The 13,495-nt window shown below is 34.8% G+C and overlaps 2 protein-coding genes and 1 pseudogene across 2 annotated transcripts in view; 1 reads left to right on the top strand and 2 right to left on the bottom strand.

Moving 5' to 3' along the window:
- Positions 1-4,024: 4,024 nt before the first annotated feature.
- LOC102602790 (probable protein phosphatase 2C 43) lies at positions 4,025-7,674 on the bottom strand. The gene is given in 5 exon segments (XM_015302901.1): positions 4,025-4,885; positions 4,970-5,050; positions 5,053-5,184; positions 5,631-5,995; positions 6,886-7,674. Coding segments are annotated over 5 exon segments (1,419 nt in total). The 5' UTR covers positions 7,181-7,674; the 3' UTR covers positions 4,025-4,339.
- A 2,076-nt stretch (positions 7,675-9,750) lies between these two features.
- LOC102602449 (putative germin-like protein 2-3) lies at positions 9,751-10,939 on the bottom strand (annotated as a pseudogene).
- Positions 10,940-11,868: 929 nt separating this feature from the next.
- LOC102601780 (phosducin-like protein 3) overlaps positions 11,869-13,495 on the top strand; it is a 5,088-nt gene continuing 3,461 nt past the window's right edge. Inside the window, exon 1 of the mRNA XM_006362156.2 lies at positions 11,869-12,278. Within this exon, the coding sequence (XP_006362218.1) occupies positions 12,031-12,278 (248 nt within the window). The 5' untranslated portion in view covers positions 11,869-12,030. The remainder of the gene's footprint in view (positions 12,279-13,495) is intronic.

Here is a 13,495-nt window from a genome sequence, read left to right as displayed (position 1 = left end):
AAATCCACCCCATAAGTCTGAGCATAACCTTTAGCCACAAGTCTAGCCTTAAGTTTTTCCACTGAACCATCTTGATTCACTTTAACTGTGAACACCCACTTACATCCCTCTGGTGTCTTTCCATTGGGTAGATCCACCAAATTTCATGTGTGATTTTCCTCTAAGATATGTATTTCCTCAAGCATTGCAGTAGACCATCCAGGATGATTCAAAGTCTCCTTCACTGTTTTGGGTACAGAGATGGAGTCTAGGGAAGAATCAAAGATATAAATGTAGAGGATAAGCGATCAGAGAAAACAAAATTAGCAATAGAATATGTGGATTTGCAATTCTTTGTACCTTTGTGAAGAGCAATAAGGAGGTCAAGATTTTCCTGAGGATTAGGTGGAGGAAGATGTGATGACGAAGGAATTGATGCAAGATATGTATCATTATTCTCTTGCCTCTTTGAGTAAACTTGAGTAATTGGAGGCCTGGCCACAGATGGAGCAGGTAATGAAGGCACACTACATGATTGGTGCTCAAAAAAAGGACCAAAAAATGGATGAACACTATCATTTGGTGGTACTATCGAACCACGGGTAACCTGATAGACTAACCATTCATCTTCCACCCCTGACTTGTAGAAATATGAGGTGTATAGAAGAATGGTGTAGTCTCTGAAAACACCACATCACTGGATACCAAGTATCTTTCAAGTTCAGTAGAATAACATCGATAACCTTCTGGAGATGAGAATAGCGCAGAAAAACACACTTTACTGCTTTGAGATCCAACTTTGTAACAAATGGTTGAACATCTCGAACATAACATGTGCTTCCAAACACCTTAGGTTCAATAGGAAATAGTGACTTGTTTGAAAAAAGAACACTATAGGGCACATTACCAACAAGTACACTAGCGATTGATTAGAAAACAAGCTGTAGAAACCACATCTGCCCAAAACTATTTAGGAACTTTCATTTGGAACAAAAGTGCCCGAGTTGACTCAAGTAGATGTCTATTATTCCTCTAAGCAACTCCGTTTTGAGAAGGTGTATCAAAACATGAAAACTGATGAAGAATACCATGTTGTCTCATGTGACTGAAACAATTCTGACATGTATTCTTTTGCATTGTCACTTCTCAAAATACGTACTGAAGCATTGAATTGAGTCTTGATTTTAGCATAGAAGGCACAAAAATGAGTGAACACTTCAAAATGACTCTTTATAAAATAAATCCAAGTCATTCGAGAGAAATCATCCACAAAAGTGACAAAATACTTGTTCCCAATTTTGGATACAACCGGACATGGTCCCCAAACATCAGAGTGAACTAACTCAAAAGTCGACTCAGCCCGCTTATTAACCCTTGGACCTACTGAGCTGCGGTGATGTTTTGCAAATCAACATGACTCACATTCCAACGAAGAAATGTTCTGAAAATGAGGAAAAAGCTTTTTCAACATAGGTAAAGAAGGATGTCCTAATTGACAATGTGCTTCAAATGGAGATATGGCATTGGAATAGGCAACAAATTGAGGTTCGCATTCATCAAGGATGTATAGCTCATCATCTATATGTCCTTTACCAATAACTTGATTTGTTGTAAGATCACAATGATCCGGGAAGAATGAGATATAACAATTGAGGTCTTTAGTAACTTTACTGACAGCTATCAAATTAAAGGTCAATTTCGGTAAACTCAATACAGATGCCAAAGTAATGAAAGAGGTTAGTTTAACAGTCCCAGATCCAACAATGTTACAAGTTGAACCATCAACTACCTTAATAGGAGAAAGTGTTTTGTGTGATTGAAAGCTAGAAAGTACATTAGAATTACCGGTCATATGATCAGTGGCACCGGAATCAATCATCAACTTATTTGAAGAGGAGACCAGAAGTAACAACATTAACTGTTTTCTGATCGCAGTTATCTGTAGCCTTTCCTCTATTGTGAAGAACCATTTTTCAACTAAATTTGTGTGGCAAAATAACATTATCATAAAATAAAGAGCAACTTTCACATATAGCAAATATAAAATCATATTTTTATGCTATAGCTATAGTTTGTATAATTGCGCTCCATAGCAAACTTTATGTTTGCTATAGCTATTAATTTGTATATTTCGGTATACATATACATAAAAAATCTGTATTTTGGTCTATTTGTATATTTCGGTATACAAATGGGTCCTGCATTTGTATATTTCGGTCTATTTGTATATTTCAATATACAAATGGGATGGCAAAAAAAAAAGAGATGTTTGTTGCGAATTACAAATAAAATAAACTATAGCTATATCATTTAATTTGAATTAATAGTTTGCTATTTCATACAATTTTCTCTAAAATAAATGAAGTTGGACCATCAGCAACTTAATAATCAACAGATTTATTGCAAACCACAGAATAATCACTTTACTTAGATATGAAATTTGGAAAACACACCAATTCTCTCACGTGATAAATTCAGTGTGCAAGTAAAATGAGGAGTCGACAGTGGACAAAAAATATGACAAAGATCAATATCCACCCCCGAACGAATAATCAGATACCAACACAGAAGCTTCCAGCAGTGATACAAAGCCACCAAATCATGGAAAATAAAATGATCGAAAAATAAAGAACCTGGCTGACTGAGTTCGGAATTGTCAAAGCTCTCACAAGTCGGGATTATTTGAACCAGATTCTACCAAATCCTGGGCAGAGATGTCATGACGACACTGAATATGCGAAGTTTTGGCGATGCACACTACTCCACACACCACCTCAATCGATCACTGGAAAAGTTGTTACCAGTGTGTGCCTCCCGACCACCGGCATCTAGATTTCTGTTTATCTGGGGAAGGCAATCCTACCTAGGTTGAAGGGGGTAAATCTCAACTCCCAAATACACCAAATTACCCGATGAATATTTTGCCTAACCTAGATCTGCCATAACTCTGATACCATGTAAAAAATAAAGAATAACTTGTTTCTTATTTCATTATGTAAGATGCATATATACAGATACAATGAGCAGGAAACTAAATAAGGTAAGAATCAAAATATATTCTATAATATCCCTACATATTTGCTGCTATGTACACTATACCCAAAGGTGTCTACATTCATTATGTAACAATTTTGTTAAGTTCAAATGCTTACGGAACATGTAAATTTGGCATAGGAGAAAAAGCCAGGCAGGATTTTCATTGTTAATGAATTAATGGATTCTAAAAAGACCTGAATCCCATCAACTTTTGTAACAAATTAGTATAAACTTAGTTATTATTACCTGTTGATTCTTTTGCTTTAGTTATCATATTATTTGTTGTGGCTACCGTTTCTTATTCGAATTATTTTGAGCAAGATTTCTTTGCTACTGTATTTCCTTCCCATTCTTGATTTTCATATGTTTTACTTGAGCTGAAGGCCTATCGAAAATCACCTCTCTTTTCATACAAGGTGAGAAAGGTTGTGTACTCACAATCCTCTCCAAACTCTGCTTGTGAGATTACCCTCACTATGTTGTTGTTTATGACTCGGTGAGAGCAAACCATCTATACTATATGAGTCAGTTGAATTGGGTTATTCACATTAATTTTGATATGTCGTTTAACATTTTGACATATCCATTAAGAAAAATCATTTAATATATTATTGAACCAATAGTAGAATTTAGACAAATATGGCATTCCCTTCTTGGTTCTAAAACACTTTTGTAGAATTTAGAAAAAAGATTTATTTTCACCAAATTTCATTCCATGTTTGCATAGTTGCAGACAAGGGCACAAGAAAATTTATGGTTTAGTAGCCTCTCAACCGCATTATTAGCACCGTCAGAAGAGGATATAGTAAAACATATGAAGAAACCAAATGGATTCTATAACATTTACGATATACACATAAAAACAATTTGATGTAATTTTCCAACAAAGGGGATAAGATGAAACTCCACCCTTGCACTCCCCTAGCTCTGCATGTTTGTGTGTGTAAGAGAGAGAGAGAGAGAGATAGAAACAATTTTTAGAACAAGCAAGAAATCTTCAAAAGGCAAGAATGTGGGGTTCATGTTTATGCATCTTGAAACAGAATGTATTTTTTTTTTGGATCAGAATGCCAACTTTTATGGCCTTACATTGACAGATATTGTGGTAAACAACAATAGGAGGCAGTTTCCTCAGCATGTCTTTGTACATTCAAAAATTTGCCCATGACCATTTGGATGGTGGTGGCATATGGGTAACCTAATAGTCTTGCTGTTCATCTGGACTGTATATCAAAATGTAAATTGGTAAAACGAGGCAAAAATGGGAGAACAGAAACTTCCCACATCCAGGCTTCCCTAGAAAAGAACAAGTGCCAACAACTTGTTATACTGTCTCTGAGAGTTCAGTCTCTGTGGGTTCGGTCTCTGTGGGTTCGGTCTCTGTGGATTCAGTCTCTGTGGGTTCAGTCCCTGTGGGTTCAGTCTCTGTGGGTTCGATCTCTGTGGGTTCGGTCTCTGTGGCTTCGGTCTCTGTGGCTTCAGTCTCTGTGGGTTCAGTCCCTGTGGGTTCAATCTCTGTGGGTTCAGTCTCTGTGGGTTCGGTCTCTGTGAGCTCGGTCTCTGTGGCTTCAGTCTCTGTGGCTTCAGTCCCTGTGGGTTCAGTCTCTGTGGGTTCGGTCTCTGTAGCAACCTCTTGCTCAATATTGAAATCTGATGGTCGATGAGTGTCTACAAATCCTCGAACTGACATTCCAGGCACAGTTAATGAGTCATTCAGCATCTCGTGATCTATAAAGATGACCACGACTGTTATATCATCATGAAAGGCCCTCCTGACACCTTTGTCATAATTCATGAGGTCACCGTACTTCAACTTTCTTGCACGTGCAGCCACATTCAGGGCTGATAGAACAAGTCTTCTAGCTATGCCCTGATATTGGATAAACAAAATAAGTTTAACCATACAAACATGACATTTTGATAAAATAAATGTGAGTGTCAGAATAACAGATACCTGTCTAGGGTAGGTATGCACAATTTGTACAGCCTCTTCATTGCTTAAGAGATCCCACAGCCCATCAGAAGCAAAATATAACAAAATCTATCGCATGGTTGTAAGTTTCTTGAAGAGACAGATGGATCAGCTCTTAGTACTGGCCGCCTAAGAGGAATTGCACCAAGAGCAAATTCTGGCTTCTTCAGAAATGCATCTCCAATTGCTCTAGTTACCTAAAAGATGCAGAAACAAACATAAAAGGAGACACATATATTAAAAGGAAAATTAAAAGGCCGAGCCAGATATAGTTCTATTCAGTATATTTGGATGTACTTAACAGATATAATGGCAGATTACTTCCCAAGGTGACAAAATGTAACAAGTTGACAAATCAATTTTTGTTTAGGTCAGTTTCAGAGGTGTCCAAAAGCATATTTGAGGTTAAAAATGTCTTGTTCTTGGATAAAGCCATCGAATGTGACAAGAAACTAGAATTAAGAGCCTTATGAATACTACGCAAATTTAGTTTAAGCTCACTAATCTTTTGATAACATTAAGGACTATGATGGAAACTAGATTGCTTTTGATTAAAAAGAATGAGCATCTGTCATGAGATATAAAATTCAACATGATACATAACATAACAATTTGTGTTCAATATTAGTATTTAAAAGCAAACCTGTATAATGCTTTTAACACGCCATGTTCTTCTGACACAAGATACAATGTTTGGATCGTCTGGGTGCAGAGCTCTCAGTTCATCCCTGACCTCCTTGATCCTGGCATTATGATCATTAGTCAATTGCTCAGCAAAAATCCTATTGAATCTTCCTGTATGACCTAATACTGCTCTACAGTCCCCCAGGTTAGCAACATATAATGTCCTTTTCCAGATAACACCAACCAGACAGCAGCACCCCGTTGACGCAATTGCTGGATCAACATGAAATTCCCTTTCCACAATAGAAAGGAAGCCGTCTTCAGTTGCAGCGAAGGTATTATTAAGGACTTCTTCATCTATTGTTCCCTTTTCTCGAGCAAGCGCTGTAAAAAAATGTGTGTTTAGCTGCTTAGCCTGAAAAAACTCAAGAGTACCAAAAAGATGATCATGTTCCTCTATGTTGCTGTTTGTCACTCTGAAGAAGAAACATAAACCAGTACTACAGCAACAAATAAAGGAGAAACAAAGCCTAAGCTGCGAGAAAACTGCAAAACCCTTAGTGACAATTGAAACCTTCTACTATACAATTACTTATAGACACACTAAGAGAAAAAATCACTAACACTGCTACAACATGCAATAGAGCATAAACATAATCAAGAAGATCACTATGAATATCATTTCTACCAAAACTTGAAATCATAAATTGCTGTTATGAGGCAATAAAATTTACAATACAACAACAACAACAACATACCCAGTGTAATCCCACTAGGAGGGTCTGGGGAGAGTAGTGTGTACGCATATCATACCCCTACCTTAGAAGGTTTCCGATAGACCCTCGACTAAAAAAAAAAAATACAACAACAACAACAACATACCCAGTGTAATCCCACTAGGAGGGTCTGGGGAGAGTAGTGTGTACGCATATCATACCCCTACCTTAGAAGGTTTCCGATAGACCCTCGACTAAAAAAAAAAGCATAACAAAGCAGTCGGGTAAAGGAATACCATAATTGAAGAAGCCACGACAAGATCCTAAAAATAGCATGACAAAATATGCTGCAAAAAACGAACAGTATCTACAGCCAGATAATAATACAATCGAAGTACAAGAAATAACAAATAGTAATAGAAATCAAAGAACTACAAAGTAAAATTTGCAATGCAAAGGAAGAAACACCATAATTCCATTGTCAAAAGACTGCAACAACCATTTTAATTTAACAATAAATAAATAGAAAAGCAAGGAAATACAGAAATTTGATCTCACTTATTAAATGCCGGCTAAGGTTATCACAGGCAAATCTTGAAGCATCAAGGCCACCATGGCCATCATAAACCCCAACAAAGGTACCTTCACGACCTGGTTCAACATGGCCATAATCTTCACATACTTGATTAGCCTGTACCACAGCAAAAGAGAACTCCCCACATGAATGTTTCTCAAGGTCTCTATACCATAGCAGTGGGTAATCTTCACCTCCCAGAACACCGCTGCTCAAACCGACATATCGACCTAAAGGTTGGCAACAAGCTGATACAGTCCTATCCAGCCAAGAAACCATCTTTCATTTCCTTCTTAAACTCAAAAAGCTATAAAATGTACAGCTAATAGCTGATCGAAAATGTCGAAATGTACCCCAAAACTACAATATTTCAACACTAGCAGAAAAACCCAAATTCAATTTCCCTGAATTCCCAACAAACAACACTAAAACTTCAATCTCGATCAAAAAAACCCAAGAAAGAATCCAACTGACACACACAAACAGAGTAGAAGTTCGTGAATATCAATCAACACTACACCCAGAAACCAGAAATGCCCAGAAACAGAAAATTCAATAACCCCACCTCTGTTTTCACAGCAACACCATAATGGGTTGAAAGAAAACACAACAGAGATACCAAAACGAAGTAGAAGAACTGCAGCTGACTAAGAAATGATCAATGTAGCTTGAAAATGAAGTAGGAGAATAGATCTTTCTCTTTGAACTGAATGCGGTTATTGAGAGAGAATTGCAACAGAAAATAAGCGATTCTTGAAGATATATATAGAAGGTTTTGGGGGGTTTTAGAGGGGACCCTGGCAGTTACTGTTTACAGAGAAGAGAAAGGTTCCACGGGTTGTTGTTTGTAGGCCCTCTCCCTATACTTCATATATTCTAAAATTGAGGTGCGTGCAAACTAGTTTAATACATCATAGTTAATAAGTTGGTGGAAAACTTAATCGAGATATGTGTAAATTAATTTTAGTTTTGTGGTGATTAAGATGGTGAAAAGTAATAGATAACTCATAAAATTAATCGAGGTGCTCACAATTGATAAGACACCATTGTTATATAAAAAAGAGTTGATGTAGAGTTAGTTTTCGTTCAAATTTGTATGTGTTAAAACATATATACTACATAATTACAAATATTTAGTATTTATCAACATGGGTTGTGGTGCACTGGTGGGAGTGCTTCACCCTTAACCATAGGTCTCGGGTTCGAGCCCTGGATATGGAGAAAATTCTGTTGGGTGCGCCACCCCCGAATGGGCCCTGCAGTGCGCGATCCGAATTTAGTCGGAGCTCCAATGTGAGCTCTGGACACCGGGTGGGAAACCAAAATAAAAAAATTACAAATATTTAATTAATAAGGAAATGAGGTGTTTGTTCGTTATATCTTGTCAATGTTTAAGTAACTCTTAAGAAACTCGTGGATTAGAACATCATTTAAATACAATTTGTTATAACTATAAAGATAGAATTAATTAAATAAAACTTCTAGTAAAGTTTTGCATTAAATAGAAGCATATCATAATCATAAGATGTGTAGCTTTGTTAAATGAATATGTGTATTGACTTTTATTTAATCATGTTTTTATTACGAAGAAGTCAACAAGTTGCATGTGGTCAACGTGTAGGGTTCTTTTTCTTTTTTATTTCCTTGTTCAATTTTAGAAGAAAAAAAATAGTGGAGTACTACACATAAAATATTTTACGTTCACTTAAAACAAAAAGAACCGCACTCCATAAAAAAGAGTAATAAAACAAATAAATTACATTTTATTTGAAGAATATTATTTTGAATGAATCACGTCTAATTTCTAAACACAAGTATAATATCTTAGAGATCAGTTTGCGTGCATACCTTAATTAATTTTATTGAGTATTTGCTATTTTTCACCTCTTGAAAAAAAAGGAGATTTTTTCTATACATATATATTGTTTTGGATTAGTTTGTTTTACATCTCGATTAATTTTATAAGATATTTATTATCTCACATATTAAAAAGAAATCACTTAATATTTCGATCTCCGCTGAATTTAAACTTGTTCTTTTTAAGTGCTACAATTATGATGTTTAGGCCTAGAAACTACTAAATGTGAGAGAAATGTACAAAATATATAAAATGGGTCAACGAGTTCGATGAACTAAGCTCCCGCTTAGTGGTAGAGTCATATATATGTTGACATTTCTTTGTCGAAAAATTATACTATTTAGCTAGGTAAAAATATTTTTTATATATAAATATCACATATTGACAGCTCTTGACTTCTACGTAATTTTATTTTTTATATTTTAGCATTTCTTAGTCGAAATTTTGACTCCATTACTGCTTTCATAATGTGCGAAATTTGAAGAAGAATTGAACTATAACAATCTATTGTACGCAACATTATTCTACATTTCAGTCAGAAGTTATTTATACAATAACTCTAAGGTTGACTTTACTGTGACAAAAAAATCAACAAAATTCCAAGGTTGACTTTAAAAAAATATATATTTTTAAGTTGAAAAGTGAAAAGAAAAAAAAAAAAGCAACATCTGACGTGGATTAATATTTTAGTTGAATAAGAATATGGCAAATGGTAAAATTTGTCATCTTGTATGTTTGTTGTTCTTATGGTGTAAACATAAAGAGCCATGTTGTTGTACAATCTGATTTATTTATAGAGCGATAAGTGTAATGATTTTTTTTTATAGTAATTTTGAATTTGAGTGATGAATATGAAAAATTGTTATTTTCTTCGAAAGGAGTGAAATAAAGTCCGCTTGGAAAAGAAAGGGGGGCAAGTATAACAATTTTGATATTGGTAACGTTCCGCTTAAATGAGCCTTTTATAATATGAGTTTGATTTCACGAAAAAATGAATCGAGTTCGTAATTTATTACAATGATTAATTTCGTTTTAAAAAAATATCTCCATCTATTTAGAATGCATTTATTTAAACTTCACCGACTCTGGAAGGGTCTCCACTGCATCTCTAATGTTTATTAAACCAGGATTTTGGCTACTCAATGAAAGAAGTGCAACTGCAATTCTATTTCCAACATTTCTCTGAAAGTGAATGAGCCCTGCGGGGAAAACAAATACATCTCCGGTATGTATGACTCTTGAAATTAATCGATTCTGAGGGTTAGAGGTAACAAATCCAATGTGTAATGAACCTTCGATGAGTACAAGCATTTCAGTGGCTCGAGGGTGAATATGTGGAGGGTTAACTCCATCGAGTGCATAGTCGATTCGAGCCATTGAAATTCCAAGAGTGTTGAGTCCTGGTAGTTGATCTACATCGACGAGAGTCATATTGATACCAGTTGGAGTTGTTTTGTTGCTTGGTATATTTAAACCACCATAGTAAAAATCATTGGCTTCTACTTGCATAGGATTCTTGCACATCAGACCACTTGGCATAACTAATAATTAAAAACGAAAGGAAAATTATTAGAGGTAGATTTAAGACAAGTTTTATAAGTTCAGTAAACATGTTATTTTTAGCTCGAATTATGTGAAAATATAAAAAATTTCTTAACATGTGTGGGTATAGCTATATGTCTATATCGACTACTCATTCTGAAATCTCACCTCTAGAAATACTATCTTTATATAAGTTCTAAAAATAGTTTTAACTTTTGTGAACTAATAAGACATATGCATGAATCTATCTTTCTGTACGTATATAATTAAAGTAGCATAGAGCACAATGCAATTTATTACACCATTAAGTCAAAATGATCATCTACAACAACAACTATCGTCTATAATAATTCTAATTCTTTAATCCATAATAACCAGTTGATATATACTAATATACTATCAGTATTTATAAGTTAAATCCGTTACATACATTAAAATTTGAGTGCTTACCCATGCTAGTACTATCTGCAAACGCAAAAGTCTTGCAAAGGGCCAACTTCAACTGCCAAACCAGAACAAAATAAGGTGAAAATCAAGCACATCAAGATGATATTATTTGCCATTTTTGCACAATAATATTGCAATGAAAAACAAGTTTGCAAGTATAATTAATTTAATTAAGAGGGAGGAGATTAAAACAAAATAAAGGTTTTGAAATTATGAGATGATGTGATGAATTCAGAGGCTATTTCTTTAAATAGAGTAGCTATGAAATCATGCTTCTTGAATTTACATAGATTAGTTAGAAATTAAAAAAGCTTTGCTAGTAATTTATGAATTAGCACCCTTTTGGTACAATAATTTCTTGATTAGTTTAGGTGATAAGCCCCCTTTGGCTGCACCAGTGGCCAACTAAGTAACAACTAATTAATTATAGATTATTAGAAAAAGTAAGCAAAATAAAGAAGTTTTAGTACTATTGATAGAGAAAGAGTTAAAATTACAATTTCATGCTATTGATTCATTTTTTAAAATTAGCTTCTACAAGTGTAGAGTTCTTGCAAGCCATGCCATTTACCTTCAATGCAATTATTAAAGTAGATTTATTAGTAAATGATCTAAACTATCTATAAGTTCATAAAAGAAAAAACTAGCTTTATTCATTTTTAATTAATTTTAAATGAGAAGTAATTATAATTTGATACATTCATAAAAAGCAAAAATAGTAAGTTGAAAGTATATTACCTGCTACGATAAATTAAAATATCTTGATAATATAAAAATATATGGTATTAATAATAAAAGTTAAATCCTACTTCTTCTTCTGTTTTCCTTTATGTCGAATTCACGACTTTTAATTAAGAATAAAGAAATCGTAATCATCCCACCGTAATTTATATTGAGAAATTCTACCTTTAATATTAATAAATATTGTTGATAGGAATGATCATAGGATTAAGGATTAATGGTACAGAATTTTATTGTGATTGAGCATTATCTATACATATAGTTTAAGTTTTATACACCGCTCTGTATAAATAATTTTTTTTTGAATAAGTTGGGAAAACTTAAATTAGGACTTCAATGTTGTAATAGTAGAAACTAGGAGTACTATCAAGGTAAATTCTTAGATTATACAGGTCCTTCTCCGGCAAAAAAAAACGAAACGAAATCTCCAGAACCGGGTTTCCGGGTCAAGAATTGTAGAAAGGTTACCGGAAACTCTGTAAATCAGCAAATCTTAGAGCTTCAATTTCTGGTAGAGAGAAAGAGAATCAATCGAATCAAAATGGGGGATTATCATTTTGTGTACAAAGATGTTGAAGGAGCATCAACACAATGGGATGATATACAGAGGAAGCTTGGAAATCTCCCTCCAAAAGCTCCTGTTTTTAAGCCCGACCCGTTTACACCTGGTGAGGATGAAGGTTCAAAGTCCAAAGACAAAGATTGGATCGATGAGAAGACTCAAGATGAGCTTGATGATCTTGAAGATGACCCAGATCTCAATGACGATCGCTTCCTTCAGGAATACAGGTATTTTACTTTGATTTGCTTTTGTTACTTGGAAAAAGATGGAGTATTTGGTGTTTGATTGAAACGGGTTATGAGTATAGATGATTTGGACCTTAATTGAAATGGGTTTGCAGCGGATTAGACGTTAGACAATTCATTTTTTTTTGTTTTGATAAACTGTGGTGTGGGCTAGTTTTCGTGCACCTCGACTAATTCCACTGGATTCCTGTCAGCTGAATTGAGGTGTATTTGATGGAATTAGCTATTTTTTTGCATTTGTGTTTTTAGTAGACACTTGTTTGACAGAGAGAATCAAGTAAAGGTTCTTCTTTTATTGAGTTTTTAGTATTAAAATTGTTATTTTGATGATGTTGTAGAGCCCTTGAAGTGTCAATCAAAAACTCAGCTATTACCTAGTTTGTGATGTGCTCTTTTACATCATAAAACTAACTACAGAAATTGTGGTTGTATATAAATGAGGAAACTGCACCCTTCGTGACGGCAAAGCCGATGTTATCATAGATTGCTGCCTTAATCCACTATAAGTTACAGAATTTGCACCTACATAAAATTTTCTAGGACATGCACACGTGTCTTGTTGTAATCGTTACAGTCCCCCATGTGATACTCCAATCACCCCATGAATTGGTTATTCCTAAACGAGTTCATGAACGATATAACGAACATACCTTGTCTCCATATTGGATCGAGAACAGGATCTGAATCAAATGGAATCCTAGGTACAGGCGAAGGTGGTAGGGATGAGAGAGCGAGCTGGTGGATTTAAAATTGGGAATACGATATTGATTTATGCTTCACCAGTTTGAGGTTATACACAAATAGTTTAAACTTTGTACCTTTTGAATGATATATCTTCCATTTGGAACACACCTTAAAAATTCACCACATAAGCATTTCTGAGTTGTCATCTAGATGTCTTGTTTTTATCAATGTAATAGCAACTTGGCAAGAATATAAAAGGCATAGCTCAAGCCATACCGCCAAGGGAAAAGGAAAATGAGCTATTTCAGTCCAGCAGAACAAATAAGATCCAACAGAACAGGCCTATACATGATTTGATGTACAATCAAAGTGGAATACCATTTGAATCACCGTCTTCTTTGCTTCTACAAAAAATGTAGCAATTTTGATGAATCATTTTCCATACTGTTTTCTTGTTATCAGTGGAAAGGCATCACATGTAGCTTCATAACTGGGGGGTGGGGGGGGGGGGGCAG

The sequence above is a fragment of the Solanum tuberosum genome, unplaced genomic scaffold (assembly GCF_000226075.1).
Source record: "Solanum tuberosum cultivar DM 1-3 516 R44 unplaced genomic scaffold, SolTub_3.0 scf00379, whole genome shotgun sequence".
Classification (NCBI taxonomy): domain Eukaryota; kingdom Viridiplantae; phylum Streptophyta; class Magnoliopsida; order Solanales; family Solanaceae; genus Solanum; species Solanum tuberosum.
This window is presented reverse-complemented; position numbering and strand designations above follow the sequence as displayed.